The sequence below is a fragment of the Carlito syrichta genome, unplaced genomic scaffold (assembly GCF_000164805.1).
Source record: "Carlito syrichta isolate Samal-C Ts95f unplaced genomic scaffold, Tarsius_syrichta-2.0.1 Scaffold317479, whole genome shotgun sequence".
In the NCBI taxonomy this organism is placed as follows: domain Eukaryota; kingdom Metazoa; phylum Chordata; class Mammalia; order Primates; family Tarsiidae; genus Carlito; species Carlito syrichta.
In genome coordinates this window covers 400,937-416,966 of record NW_007261575.1, presented here as the reverse complement: position 1 = coordinate 416,966, position 16,030 = coordinate 400,937, and the positions used below count along the sequence as shown (strand labels likewise).

The window sequence follows — 16,030 nt, the reverse complement described above, 5'->3', positions numbered from 1 at the left end:
CACACCTGGTCAGAAAGAAAACATTGAATTTGTAAGCACAATTTAACAAATTAAAGAAAACTTAGTTATGCTATAAGAATCAGACTTAAAATTAATTTTTAATGGCTAGATTTTTTAAAATAGAAAAATAAGATCATAAAGCTGAACTTTGAGGATTTAAGACGATCTAGGTTTTAAAATGTGCCACTTGATTTTTCTATATGTTGATTTTATAAAACTAAACTCTGAATAGTCTTTTCTGTGCTCCAATATGATCCTCTGCATATCAATAGCTCACATTTAGCAGCTCACAGATTCAGAAATTCAAATGTGTTACAAAGTACCACATTCAATTGATGCATCTGTAGTTTCAGTTATATTTTCCTCAGTAGAAATAGTAGTTTTTTACCTGAGTTTTTAAATCATGATACTGTTGGTTTAGTTTGGTCATTATGATGGCTGACATAATTCTTTTTTTTTGAGTTGGAGTCTCATTCCGTTGCCTAGACTGGAGTGCAGTGGCACATTCACAGTCACCTCAGCATCCACCTGCTGGGCTCCAGCAATCCTTCTGCCTCAGTCTTCCAAGTACCCAGAACTACAGGTGTGTGCTACCACACTCGGCTCGTTTTTGATTTATTGTAGAGACAAGGTCTCGCTAAGTTGCTCGGGTTGGTATGGTACCCACGGGCTCAGGCAATCCACTCACCTTGGCCTCCCAAAGTGCTAGAATTACAGACTAAGCTACTGAGCCTGGTCAACATAATTCTTACAATCATTTGATTGAGGAATCTCAGCTGATAGAGCTTTGAATACATAAGCCATTTCTCTCACTCAGTGCTACCACGACCCAACCCTGTGTCGGAATCTCAGTGAGAGCACACTTTGACTTCACACATTTTCACACAATTTCAGAATTTGGAACACACTGTTATAAAATTTTGTTTTCATCTGGTTCAAAATCCTTCTTGCTTTCTCCCCATTCTGGGCTTCAGTGAGCGGAACTTCAGGAGGGGGTGGCAGGTTGCACTTTTCCTGACTGAGAACTGTGCCACTGACTCTAGGAAGGGTGTGGTGGTTCTTTGGTCACCATAGGACTGTTTTCCTCCATTGGGGTGTGTGTGCGCACAAGCATGTGTGCATGTGTTGTAGGGGGATGGGGAGGACCAAACTTCTTAAGGCAGCTGCTCCTGAAAGGCTGCTTCTCAGCAAACCCCATAGCAGGCCCCAAAGCTGACGGTTCTCTGACCTTAAAATGCAGGCTTTTTGGTGCCTTTTATACTTAGCTGTGGGCTGACAGTAGCCATTTCGGGCACCAGGCACCTCACACCATCTTATCACGGGTAATTGACACATTACATGCAATTACCTGGGGAATCTTAACAATGAAATTGACTTGATTGTGTGGGAAGCTACCAGATGTGAAGCGACAATGTAATTTCACACTTCTGAACCTCAGTTGACCTCAGGTGACTTATCTGATCATGTTGCAAGGGTACTGCTTTCACCAAAAGGAACTGAAATCAGAACATGTCAAAAGAGGCAGCAGAGGCCACCCAGCTGAGCAGCAAAACAACAGGAACGCGAGAAACACTGACAGGAAAGAGAAATGAAATGATGTGAGAAATGTTTATTCACACCGAGGAGGTGCTAAATCACAGAAATGCGCATCATGACAGCAACGGCACAGGGACACCCCCATGGGCCTCGCAACCACTCTGACTCTGCTGCATAACACCTTCTTTTGTTCTCTGATCATCATCCCTTGTCCCTCCAACTTTATCCTGGTCTTTCCTTAAACCAGTTTTCTAATATTCCTGCTACCAATGGCATTTTCTTAACATATAATTTGGAGATAAAGAAAAACTATTAAAGTGTTGTTAGCTCCCGCTTTTTTATAGGAACAACAGACAGTTGTTTTCCCAAAGCTAGCACAAAATAGGGAGGAGAAAACTGAAGCCTTCCTCATCTTTAACTCAAATCATTCCCACACAAGTAGCCCAGATCAGCTGGGCTCTCCTCGGCTGTCCCCACACCTCCACCACCAACCTCCCATCACTTGGCCTTCTTGTTGCCTTTCTGGGCCTTCAGGGCAGCCTGCCGCGCCTCCTCCTCTGGGATGAACACGCTGACGGTGAAGTCGCTGGTCTCCGTGCCATACTTGTTCTTCACAACCAGCCCGTATTTGCCAGAGTCAGTGGTGCTCACGCCGGTGATGGTGAAGTAAGCAGTCTTGCTGGCCTCGAACCTGAGGCTGCAGTGGTCATCTGGGACCAGAGGCTTTTCATTCTTCAACCACGAGATCTCCGGAGGTGGATCACCCCACACGTTGCAAGTGAGATTAAGCGCCTGCAAGACAAGTTATGGGAGGGAAGGAGATAAATCAGACATCATGATCCAACTTCAAGAATGTCACTGGCAGCTTGGCATGAACAGACAGAGGATACATAAGTACCTCCCGGACCAGGTTTAAAGTAGTTACACTTATGCATCTGTGTCACCTTTTGAAGTAACAACTGAGTAGGTCTCTTTAAGGCTGGAATACTTAACTGTCGAAAGCACTGGAAGGAGTTTACTACCATTCGCCACCTCCACACTTGCTTTCGTGAACACATAGATGCCTTTTGCTCTGATGTGGCATTTTGGGCTGTGTCTCAGTAGAGAAATCTCATCGCCATAATCACCACCTGCTCACCTTTGAATTTCATTTGCATCAAAGAGCCCAGCAGCAGAATCGGAACAACTGCTTCAGATAATGGCACTAGTTTTCAAATCCCACCATCCTCATCTTACTTCTCTCCTCAAACCCCACTCAGTCTGTTGCTGTTGGAGGAATGCTCCACCCAAACGCATTCCTGAAGAAAACAATCCCATCTCTGCTGAAGCCTTCTTATTTGAAAAGACCAATATGTAGGTCTATGGTTTTACTTTACCTTTCTTTTTTATGGAAAGAAATCTAAATAATTATAGACTCACATGCAGTTGTAAGAAACAATAAAGAGATCTGGTGTGCCTTTTATCAGTGTCCCCAGTGGTAGCATTTTACAGAACTAGAGTGCTATATCACAACCAGTATGCTGACATTGATTCAATCTACTCATCTCACTTAGATTTCTCCAATTTTACTTGTACTTATTTGAGTTTGTGTTTCATTCTTTTGTGTGTGTGTGTGTTTCATTCTATTCAATTTACAGGATATTACCATCACCACAACGACCCCCTGTGTTGTCCTTTCATAATCATATCCGGCCCCCCTCTCCAATTTCCAAATTAAACTTGTTTTAAGAAACAGAGAGGAAGAAAGTGAATCCAGGTTAGAAACTATGTTCGTTGCCTCTCAGACAAATTATTACAGAGCCAGGTTATACCAGTTTAAAATCAAATGGAAGGAAGTCCATTTTTAACAGAAATAGAACCTTTAGAAATTCATAGAGCAACATGTTCCCCTTCAAAGGTGAGACACTTGATAGTACAATCCACTTCCCACTATGTATTAGAAGTTGTTTCTTTCTTCAATTACATTGGTCAAAAGAGTTATGACTGACCACTTTCTTTCTCATAATTTTAAAGAGTGACTCTAGAAAGATACTAAGTGGTCTATATACGTCCATAAGAGACAAACGTGTGTCCTGATGCTTGGTTTTTAAAACATTAAGATGACTGGGAAGCCAGCTGCATTTTAAACCTTGTATTTCACTCTCCTGGTCAAGTATAAGCAGCCACAGAATAAGATGAAGATGGTGGGATGTTAACTATATATTAGAAGAAGAAACAAAGTCAGGGTGCTGGCACCCGTTCCTGGTACAGAAGTGGGTGTGGGCGTGCTCCATGCTTACCTTACCCTCCTGGATGGTGACCACGTCTGGGAGGCCACCCAGCACCCGTGCGCGATCTGCAAGTACAGGCATTTCGGTTAATCACTGAGATTATGAAGACCAGCAATCACACTCACAAAACCACCCCAAAATTTTCCAATTTAGTTTCCCTCTCCTCACAGTTATTTCACTTTGTTTACTATACGCAAAAGAGGAAAATGATCCAGGGATTCTGGACTTTAATCCTCTTCCTTCACCGACATCTTGTGTGCACACAGTACCTGCCATCTGCACCTAAAATACCAGCTTGAGATAGTTTTGTCACATCAAGACCTGCTCTATCGTTTTGATGGTTGTTTTCAGTTGTGGCCTTTCTGCAGTTTCATGGGGCTAAGCCTGAGGAAGCAGAACAGATCTCCACGGACGGCCTCCAAGCCTGGCTTGGCCTCTCTCATGGGTTTCCATATGTAGAAGAAAGGTTGCGTGATGGAAGGGCTGTATGCTAGAGAGATTTGAGGTGAGGAGTTTTTGAGGCCTTCCCTAGAGAACTTCCCTTTCTTGTCTCCTGGTAGTTCTTGGTAGTGCTTTGTAGGCCGCTGTCCACAGCTGTGAGAATGAAGACCCCAGATGAGAGGACAGGGCATGAGAAGGGTGCTCAGATCTCGGGTGGATGCCCTCAGCTGAGTCATGCGCTCTGGGTGTGACGGCCTCAGTCCCTGGGAAGGGCGCCTTTCTGTAATTCACTCAAAGTCATCCTCTTTGGCGTGAACACAACGGCCACCTCCCTCTCACATGCAGACCTACTTCAGTTAATTTGTGACTCTTAACCCTTGTTCCCATAATTACTTTCCCCACTAGGGGAAACTCGACAGCATTCTATTGCTGATTCCATCAGACTACTTATAAGTCTAACCTATCACCTGGCTCCCTGCACGACTGACTGTGTGATATTGGGTCAGTCACTTCACTGTGTGGGCCCCAATCGCCTAATCTGTGGGGTGGGAGGGGTTTCATTAGACCTGTGAACATTAATTTTTCAAACTTCTCCATAGCACCTGCAGGATTCTTCTTGGGAGCCTGACAGGAAGGGGACACTGAGATAGGGAGCCAGGACCCCGTCCAAACTTCAGTGAAGATTAACTCAGCTTTTACCTATTTCAGGTATTGGGTCTGTGTGGAAGACTTTGTTTGAAGTAATTGTTCCATGGCCTATAACAGTTTAAAAGAGTTCTGAGTTCTCTTCCAGCTGTAAAGAGTCCATGAACTGAAGGACTAGGCTCCTTGCCCACAAGAGAATTCAGGAATTGGGAGGGATGGAAAACTGCAGATGTGTACTTTGCTAAGTAGCAGACAAGAGATGCCTCCTCTTGTTTTCATGCCCCTGTACTGGCATCAATCACTTGACCACAAGCAGCAGCCTCACGAAAGCAGGGCATGAGCTGGGAGAGGCAAAAAGGAGAAAGGAGCGGAGGGAAACAGTGCAAGTGAAAGGGTCAGAGTTCCATCCTGAAGGACCTGGAGTATGTTTCTGGGTATGCACAAAGACTTGACAGTGTGGTGTTTGTTCACTCAGACTGTGTCTAGACAGTCAATGAAAAAGTAAGGATGGCCTTATTCAACATCTACAGGGGTTCTCAGAAAATGCAAAATACTTGTTGGGGACAAGTTACAATGATTTGCCTGATGTTTCTTGATTTACAATGTTTCTTGATGCTTCTTTTCTCTAATGTGTACACATTTTTCTGATACATTCTGCCCACAAGTGACTAACAACCAATTGTGTGATTTGCAGCCAAGAGATTTCTCTGGCTGCCTGGGGGGTGGCTCGAGTCAAGGGTTGGGTGACATCCTTATAATGTAACCTGAGATTGTCTTTCCATAGACATTCTTACTCAAAAGACTAAATGAAAACAAATGTAGACTTCCAAATAAGACTTCCAAAAAAAGAAAGGAAAGGAGAAAAAAAAAAGAGCTCCCACTCTCCTCCATCTGTAGTCATAATAGCAAAATAAAACTATATGTGGAGTCTATACTGGGAATACATGTAAATGTGGTTTACTTACTTTTCTCGGCAATGGCAGCTTGTCTGTGGTTGAGATGTACAGACAAACACACAAACAAAGAAGAGTTTTGTTTCAGTGTTACTTCAAAGTAGCTAACCTTGACTGCATTTCATTGCTTCAGAAACATTTTGCTGCTCAATGTAACAGTGGGAAGTGCTGCTTTTACTGTACTTGCTGAAATAATTTTTTGTCTTTTTTTTTTGTAGTAACAGAGTCTTGCTATGTTGCCCAGGTTGATCTTAAACTCTGGGCCTCAAGTGATTTTCTCATATTGGTCTCCCAAAGTGCTAGGATAACTGGTGTGAACCACCACACCCAACCCCCAAAACTCTTTCTAACACCCAGATGGGTAAATAGTATACAAGCTTCCAGAGAAATTAGTGCATGGAAATGGATTGGCTAGGATAAGGAACTTACTTCAACCTCTGGAATTCAGCAAAGGCTTCATCATATGCTATAAGAGAAAAAAAAGAAAAGTTAGAATTTCTCACCCAGACTTGATGACACAAAGGAGCTGATTAAACCTCACAAACCAAGGTCATTGTGATCAGTGCAGACATGACTAAACTGGCTTTGAATAAGACTGTGCTTGTGCTTTCTCTCTACAGTTTAATGTAGTTAACATAAACAAATACCTTCTATTCAGAAATTATGAAATAGTAGATTTTAGAAGCTTTCAACTCAGCAACCTCCAACCCCTCAAGTGGAAAGGCAAAGATTAGCTCCACCAAAGAAAAAAAATGGGAATAAAATCTGTTTCAAATAAAAGCCGGCTGTCTAGTAAGCTTCCTGAACATCAAAAGCCTTTCTCATTAAATTCTCCCAGATGTCACAGCCTCCCATATAGACAGTTAGACGTCTCTCCATGTTGTGTTGTCTGGTCTATTTGGGCAAAAAAGAGTACAGTGAGCTACTGTTATCACAGGGTGTGCCCGCGCTTGCCTGAAGCAATGCTTCTTACGCCCTGATGGAGACGAGATGAAAGACAAGTGAGACAAGGAAATGAGAACCATCAAATGCTAAAATAATATTTGTTCTGGGCCTGCAGAGCAAGCCACTTTGCGCAAGATGGTGCCTCATTTGGAAATCCCTCCCACTCCTTTAATCTCCCCTATGGTCTAGGAATCACAATACTTGAAGTCTAGGGAATGCTTAGATACTATGAGTCCACTCCGTTTTAGGAAAGCTTCAAGTTGCTGGTCCTTATTTTTTCTCATCTGTCAACAGAAGGTGCAGACGAATCAGGCTTGCTCGGGGTTCAGCACTCACTGACCTTTGCCCCCATACCACACTGAGGGGAAGACGGGCAGAGCCACCCGGCTGTACTGGTAAGACCATCCACAGTCTTTTGCTTCAGGGGCATTTGAGAGTGGGGCGGTGAAATAAGCTCTGGTGGGCCAGAGAGTAAAAATAACAGTCTTTGAATTTTAAATTTATCCACCCACTTATTGCTTCCCTTTTTCTATTGTTTCAGATTGTCAGATGCACTGCAAAAGAAATCCCCCGTCTCTGCATGCTTGTGACGCAGGCAAATGTGTCCTAGAAAGTCTGCGTCCCTCGGGAGCGGCTGCTCCCACCACGGTAGGCCTTGTGGTGAGGCTTTCCCATCATGATAGGAGGGTTGGGGCGAGGGCCAGGCAATGCAGCCCCAGAAACCCTCCAGGCAGGGTTAAAAGACTGTGCTCTAAACTTTTTTTTTTTTTGAGTTGGAGTCTCACTCTGCCACCCAGACTGGAGTGCAGTGGTCGCTCACGGCCACCGCAGCCTCAACCTGCTGGGCTCCAGCGAGCCTTCTGCTCAGCCTTCCAAGTAGCTGAAACTACAGGCGCACGCTACCACGCCCGGCTAGTTTTTTGATTTATTGTAGAGAGGAGGTCTCGCCAAGTTACCCAGGCGGGTCTCGAACCTGCGGGCTCAGGCAATCCACTCACCTCAGCCTCCAAAGGCGCGGGATTACAGGCTGAGCCACCGAGCCCGGCTGTTACTGCATATTTAGATTGTACCTTTTTTTTGAGTTAGGGTCTCACTTTGTTATCCAGGCTGGAGTGCAGAGGCATAATCACAGCTCACCACAGCCTCCACCTCCTGAGTCCTGGTGATCCTTCCACCTCAGCCTCCTGAGTAGCTGGGACTACAGGCATGCAACACCAACCTCGGCTAACTTTTTATTTGTAGAGACGAGGTCTTGCTATGCTGCCCTGCCTGGTTTCAGACTCCAAGGTTCACGTGATCCTCCCTCCTTGACCCCTCAAAATGTTGAGATTACAGGTGTAAGCCACCAAGCCTGGCCTCGGATTGTATTTGAACATATAAGGAAGTGAAGGGAAAAGTCAATCCTTAGCTTCCTTTAGTTACATTGATACAAAACAGACGATTTTATTTCTATAGGAAATGATGAGTTTGGTACAGAGAGAGGGAAAAACAGCACAACGTTTTTAACTTTTTACTTAGAACTGTGTATCTTTGAACTTTAAAACTTTAAATTAATGGTTGTGCCTCACCCTTTGTCTTTGCTCTTAGATGAAAGGCTTTTGTCCAGATCTCATGACTTTCTTCTCTTCTTCCCTGTTTACCCCCGACCTCTCAGCACGTGGCCAAGATATCTGAGGCTGTAAGGACATAACCTTTCCACTTCCTTCTGTTTTCCTCAATGTGTGTCTTTGCTGACCCACTCCTGTCCAGTTTCTGAAGAAGAGACGGCCCTGCTCCTTCTCAGAGTCAGCACTTTGGCCTCTGCCCTTGGTCTCAAACCTTCCATTCTTCAGAACTTTAGTAAGTCAACTCTATGGAAACACTCAAGTCTAAATCACCATAAAGTGATTCTTTTCAGTGTTTGCTCTTCTCAGGTGATTGTGAGTCAGCCTGCCCTTCTTTGTAAACACCTTCCTGGAAGAACAGGGCTTTCTTCCCATGTTCACCATCTCCACCTTACTTTGCACTGATTCTTCACCCCCCTGAATTCCTGCTTCTGTCACCATGGCTGAATTAAAACTGCTTTATCAAAGTTATCGTTAAATTAATGGGCAGCTACTGTTTTTGACTGAGCTCCTACACTAGGGCCCCAACAGACCAGAATGGAATCACTCCTGCTAGGTGCCATGTCAACAAACTGAACTTGAAAACAGGTCAGTTTAAAAGAAAAAAGAGAGAGAGAGAGGAGAAGATCATAGTAACCAGTCAGAAGGGGTCCAGTCAGCCTGAGCATGATAAAAGAGTCTTCTCTTCTCTACTTAAATCCTACACCCTATAAGGAAAGTAACCTGAGGTAACTTGTAACCAATCTGCTTTTGAACTATGCTGTTTCCTCGATCCTGCTCAAGCTACCTTACAAACACCAACTGTTCTACCACAACCAGCATGACACGTTCCTATTTGCTAAATGGGGTACTGCGCAATTCATGAGTGGCTCATATAAGCTAAGTAGATCTTTAATGTACTTTGTTGAAATTTTGTTCTTGGACATCACCAACATAATGACCTCTTTCCGCCCTTCATTCTTTTTTAAAAGGCCCACTCCTGTAGAGGAAGTCAGAATGCCTGTTTACCTTGTCCAGAAAGATCCAGTGTCTTGTGGTGTCCAGTTTTGCCATCAAAGAGCTCCATTATGTATTTCCCTTTGTCATTAGGTGTGGGCTCATTGATTTGTAGCCAGATCTGCTCCCCGGTGACCCCACTCTTGACTCTGTCTGTGTACTTAATCGCAGTCCCACTGTTAAAATCAAAGAAAACATCCTTAGTGTTGGCTTCCATCCAGAGCTGATCTTTACTTTGCCTCTTATGGAAGGGCTTACCACAAGGTTTCGTATGCTTTACAGAAACACGGGATCTGCATATGTTATTATTCTGCTTCAGAGAAATTACGGGCCCTGACACAGAAAACTGGAATTCCAAGGCCCAAGTTCTGATCGTCTGAACATGTATATGACTCCCCATAGAAGCCTGCGACCCAGTACCTGTGGCAACACCAATACTTCTCAGTGGTATTAATTATGTTTGATTTTGCTTGGGTTTATTTGTAGGACTAAGGGAATCTTTAAAGTCAAAAGACCAAACTATATATTATTTTACTGTATCTTTTATACCGATAATCTATGGCTGTAAATCAAATTTTATGAGGTAGCCAAAAAGACATTTATGGAGGTTCATCTGTGCCTGACATCTATTGACTTATGCTTTCCAAAGCAATGCAAAATATATAAAGATGCATTTGGTAGTAGAGCCAAGAGTGAATAGAAAGCAGAGTTGCTGCCAAGATGAGTGAGGCACATTCTCTGCCCCTTGACGTGAGTTTCTCAGTATTTCGTAGTCAGTCATGAACAGACCCACCCATTGTATAATCTGCAAGAGAATACGAGAAAAATATAGCTCTTTGTATTGTGATCTGATGGTCTAGAAATGCTACTGTTCTAGATGAAGGAAAAGTAAGTAGGTGAACTCAGTGATCTTAGAAGAAACTTTATGAAGCGTTTGTAAGAAAATGTGAGGAAATTTTTTAAAAGGCAGTACACAAGAATCCTTTCTTATAGTAACAATTATTCATAGGAAAAATACTAGAAGGAAGTACCCTAAAATGTTTATATTATGGCTAGTAAAATTATGGATGATTTCATATGATGAATTCTTTCTGATTTACGACATGATGTCATGAATGGATTTTCTAAAACAAGCATGTATTACGTTTATAGTTGTAATAAACAAAATCAACTGTAAAAAGCCTAGAAAAAGGAACATCTCTGCCAAAATAGTTTTGGCTTCCAAATAAGTATTTAGCATATTTCTTAGACCACTAGGTTTTTAAGAGTATGTATTTGTCCAAAAAGGTGTTTAAAATTAAAATGCTATAAAATGTAGGGTAAAGAAACCATCTGTACCCCCACAAATTTTAGCCTGAGCAATAGATGTGTCTTAGAGAGTTCGAGTTAGATAGTGTCCTCTGCTTTGCTCTTTTAATTCTTTAATTTCTGGTTACTGTATAATAGTATCTTACCTTTTTAAAGTGCTTCATATAAGATAGATATTATTACTCCTATTTTATATACAAGAAAACTGAGATTCAGGAAACTAAATGACCCACATAAAAATCATAAGGGAAGATAAGAGCAATCAAGACTAAAAACCCATTTAAAGGTTTTTCCCCCCATAATGGCACATATAGACAGCCATGACAATCTTTATTTCTGAATCTCACAGGCATACAAATACACAAAAAGTCATGTAGTTGACTAGACCAAATAATGTAAGATGCTTATGCCTTGCTAGTCTAATAGGAATTTCCTCAAAACGTATTCTTGTTTTTTGAACAAGTAATTCTTTTAGAGATGATATAAAGCTTTTTGATTGATGATTCAACAAATTTTACTTCCCTCATTCTTTAAATTGATATATTAGAATGTCCTAGATATTACAGAGGAATTTCCTAGAATTTGATCTATTTCAACATACAATTACTTTCTTAAAATGTACTCTGAAGAACAAAGGAATAAAAATCCCAAGCATTCTCCACTAGAATTTTACTACTCATTTTTAGAACTCAAGAAATGATTAATAATAGTAATAATGACAAAGCACTGTTCTGCATAACAGTAAAGTCATTTTAAAGAAAACACAGATGACTGCCTTGTGGGATGTGACTCTGGTTAACTGTTCGTCTAGACTTTATGCAACTTGCACCCGGGGTGGCCAGTGCCACAATGGGCTGTGCTCTGGAGTGAGGCTGCCTGGGCTCAGCCTTCAGCCTGCCTCTTAGCTGTATGATCTGGGGCAAGTCATCTCCCCAAGCCTGAGCTTCCTCGTCACTAAAATGAGGTATGCCTACCACACAGAGTGGTGAATATGAAATGAATTAATATATCTAAGGTGCTAGAACTAGTGTCGGAGTACTGTCAGGGCCCACTGGAGGTATGATATAAACAAACATTGTCAACTGCAACCTCCAGGGGATGCCACTTGACCTTCTTCTCAGTGGGGCTCTTATGAACACCTGGGAGCTTGAAATGAGTATCTGCTGCATCCTAAGGTTGGACTGAAGGTGGCTATGCCCCATCAGATTATCTATGCCAGGCCTGTGTGATCTTGCTTTCAGGAGGCATGGAGGTTAAGGACACATTCCCAGAGTATACATGGGAATACTGGTTCGACTTAGAAACCTATTTCTGCACGTGGAATCCCAGAGGAGAATGTAAATGGAATCCCTCAATAACTCCACAAAGGAAGCCTGGGATTGGAACAGATCTTCCTTCCGGCTCGAGCCAGTTCAAAGACATAGTCCCCAAAGTCATCCTGAGATCTCTAAAACCTTCCAAGGGTGGACAGAAACATGCCAATGCCCAATGATGCCAATTGCTGTAAATAGCAACAACAATCTTGGGCATTCCTCTGGATGAGGCTTCTTTGGCCAATGGTCATTAACTCATATCATGGAAAATTTGGTGTCTCCTGGTGCACACAGCTTCATTTGTGTTCCAGACCACAGCATGTGTTAACTGAATACAGAAAGAGAAGGCTAAGGATGGGACTCTGGATGCCTGGCAAAGTAGAGAGAGTCTGGAGGTGAAGGTTACATTAGAGAGATGTTTGTGAATGATGACACTTCTTAGATCACAAATAATGATGCACTGTAGCCATAACCGGCCTCACTGTGTACATGTTGGGGAAGTGCCAACCTCAGAGTGAGGGAACATTCTGGGTGTTTCTGTCCTAGGCTCATTAACTTCAGTCCTGAGAATAAGAAGATTCCTTACCAGAGAAGCACAGAAGATTTATTTTTCACTCTCTTCCTCCCTCAGTGGAGAAAGAATTCCTATACAACAAGTAAGTTCCCATTTACTTACTTGTGGGACCAGTTAACTTTCAAATCATCCAGGTAGTAAGAAACAAAAGAGTAAAGCCGGATGCCCTCAGCTGTGCTCTGGATTTTCAGGTCTGTAGCAGTCAAAGCTGAAAGAAGAAAAGAGTATATTTTATGCACCTATAAACTCGTCCTAGAAGGAGCAAAATAAAGCATCACTGTGGTCTGAACATTTTAACTTACCTATTTTTTTGCATACTTCTGTCATCAGTTCTTTGAAAGCTGTGGATAGAGATGTATAGCCAAAGCTTTAATACAATGCTCAATGGTCAAATCTCAAATGGTTAGCTCTCAAAAATTCCCTGTCTGGTGAAGGAAATTGGACACAGGTGAATTTGTTGACTGGTTGAACATAAGTGATTTTTTTTTAAGGACATAACTAAATTTTTACCAAGTTTTAAAAGATGTTTGCTTATTGTGATTTTTTTTCCCTCTAATTTTTTGTAACTATCACAATATTTACATTCTAGAGAAAGGGCCACAATGAGACGTCCAAGAAGGTTCTCACCCTTTGAATTCTCTTTCTTAAGTCCCGAAAGCCTTGGTTTACAATAGAAGACATTTCTTTTCTTTTCTTTTTTTTTTGAGTCAAAGTCTCACTCTGTTGCCCAGGTTGTATAGTGCAGTGGCACACTCATGGCCACCACAGCCTTGACCTGCTGGGCTTAGGAGATCCTACTGCCTCAGTCTTCCAAGTAGTTGAACTGCAGGCGTGTGCTACCATGCCCAGCTTATTTTTTGATTTATTGCAGAGACGGGGGTCTCACCAAGTTGCCCAGGCTGGTCTCAAACCCCTGGTCTTAGGCAATCCTCTTGCCTTGGCCTCCCAAAAGGCTGGGATTACAGGCTGAGCCACCATGCCTGGCCTAAAGGACATTTCTTATCTATGTCATTGATTCATAGTGAATTAATCATCATGGTCCCCTGGCCTTCCTCAGTCTATTCATGCTTTTTGCCAAAAAACACATGTAGCCCTGTCTCCACCAAGAGGAGGAAGGTGAAACCAGTCAGACTTCTGCTGTTTGTCAGCAAGACTGATTGCTAAGAGATCTTGTTCAAGAACAAAATGGAAAATTTTGAAATCACACATAGGTTTTCCTCATCGTGATATATTTGCCCTTAGTAGTTTCTGAAAAATGGAAGTTACTTTCTTGCTATGCTAAGAACTGCAAGGCTTCAAATTTCATACATAAATCTTTCTTGTTATCTTTAAGAATGAGCTATTTTTTGTCATGCTTCTCTCAGAAGTTTTGGATCCTGGAGCATTTTTATAGAGTTGAAACAAAAATAATGATTTAAATTGAAAACAGATGCCTAGTGGACCATGGGCTATAAATTCTCTGAGGATCAAAAGTATACTTTGGATTTCTAGGAAGACTAACAGTGAAATATTTTTTAATAAAACGATAGTTCATTCTGCTGGAATTTCCAGTAAACCAAAATATCTGGGGACAAAAAAAGAAAAGAAAAGAAAAGAAAAAGCATGTCTTCAATTATCAGTTTGACCTCAATCATTAACTCTGGTAACCTGTATACGGAACACACACAAAAGACCCCAGCAGCTGGCGGACTGACCTTCATCCACAAGCTTCAGTCTGCTCTTATCTTTCCCTCGATCATCTTTCAGGATAACTTCATAAATCCCAGCATCTTTCTTGGAAAACTAAGAGGGAACAGATATAGCACATTGCAGCTTTTCTTGGCCTCAGGGTATGGCGCCTGCACTCTTAAAGACCTTGATTTGTGGAACTGCCATCAAAACATACTGAGCAAGAATCTAGCCATGTGAGTAATGAACGGTTCAGAGAAGCACCTATCCAGAATAATTTGACCAGCTAGCAGTTCTGACTTCTCACCTTCTGAGGCTATAATTGATTTGAGGTTTGAAGCACTTACCTTTTATTCTGCTTTCATTTATTAAAAACTAATGATCACATATACTTGAAAGCTGTGCTCTTTTAGACAACAAAATAAAAATAAAAATCTATACTTAAATGAATACTATGTTGGACTATCTCTGTACTTTTAGGGAACAAGTTATCTTGAGGCCAAAGAGAGAAACACTTAACTGTCATATGTGAAAATCGTAACAAAGAAAAGCAGGGGTTGTGGCATCCAGCCGATTCTGACTGGATAGCTAACAAGTCCAGGCACATCACAAGGCAAGAGAAACTTTTGTATTCCTACAGCAGTTGGAAGTAGGCTATCATACATCCCCCAGGCATGAAAGAAACACATAAGCTAGTCTCTGCTTTGGGGATAGGGTTCAGAGCCAATCTCTTACATTTCGCATGTACAGCCACCTACCTCTGTTATAAGCAGGGTACAGATCCCATCCTTAAAGTCATGCCTTTCATCCACTGATATCTCCCTCTCATCTTTGTACCACACAATGTGAGTCTCCTTCTTAATATTTGCCACCTAAAAGGAAAACCATAATTACCCTTCTTGAATAAGGAAATGTTACTCTTATGAAACAAAATACTTAACGCAGCAAGGTGTAGAAGAAAAAGCACTGAGCGTGAAGTTAGAAGGCGCAGATTTCTAAAGGAATCAATTCAAAGCCATTTTAATTGAGAAAAGAGTTTAAGACAAAGGAGACACCAGTGGATAAACCTAAGCCAACAGCATCTCTATTTCCAGCAATAAAAATTAACTTTAAAATAATCTCATAGAAAAGAAAACAGAGGATAGATACATACCAACCAACATATACACTTACATAAAAATAAAAATCTCATGGAGTGGGGGGTGGGATTTGCAGTAGTGGGAATCTGCTGGGAGAGGGGAGCATACCTTATCAACAAGGGTACCTGCATAATGAACATTTGTATACCTAACCCTGAATTGTACCCCACATCTTTAAAATAAAAAAATTAAAAATAAAATAAATAAAAATCTCAAAACCAAAGGAAGACAAATTCTACCATACGAAAACATAGGTTGTGTCACAAAACAAATGACTTTATTAAAGGAACATAATGAGTAAGCCATAATCTATATCCAAAAATTTAATAAAAGAAGCATTGCAAATATATGTGGAGGGAAGCCGGGCTCGGTGGCTCAGCCTGTAATCCCGTGCCTTTGGGAGGCTGAGGTGAGTGGATTGCCTGAGCCCGCGGGTTCGAGACCCGCCTGGGCAGCGAGACCTCATCTCTACAATAAATCAAAAAATCAGCCGGGCGTGGTAGCGCATGCCTGTAATTCTGGTTACTTGGAAGGCTGAGGTGGAAGGATCACTGGAACCCAGCAGGCGAGGCTGCGGTGGCCGGAAGCGGCCACTGCATTCCACTCTGGGCGACAGAGTGAGACTCCAACTCAAAAAA

General features: G+C 42.0%; 1 protein-coding gene across 1 annotated transcript in view; it reads right to left on the bottom strand.

Moving 5' to 3' along the window:
* Positions 1-2,034: 2,034 nt before the first annotated feature.
* The window catches only part of MYOM1 (myomesin 1), a 146,811-nt gene continuing 132,815 nt past the window's right edge, over positions 2,035-16,030 (bottom strand). Inside the window, exons 30-38 of the mRNA XM_008074759.2 lie at positions 15,012-15,125; positions 14,280-14,367; positions 12,888-12,926; positions 12,688-12,793; positions 9,403-9,566; positions 6,275-6,311; positions 5,858-5,880; positions 3,816-3,871; positions 2,035-2,328 (exon numbers count right to left, since the gene is read on the bottom strand). Coding sequence (XP_008072950.2) covers positions 2,035-2,328; positions 3,816-3,871; positions 5,858-5,880; positions 6,275-6,311; positions 9,403-9,566; positions 12,688-12,793; positions 12,888-12,926; positions 14,280-14,367; positions 15,012-15,125 — 921 coding nt within the window. The remainder of the gene's footprint in view (positions 2,329-3,815; positions 3,872-5,857; positions 5,881-6,274; positions 6,312-9,402; positions 9,567-12,687; positions 12,794-12,887; positions 12,927-14,279; positions 14,368-15,011; positions 15,126-16,030) is intronic.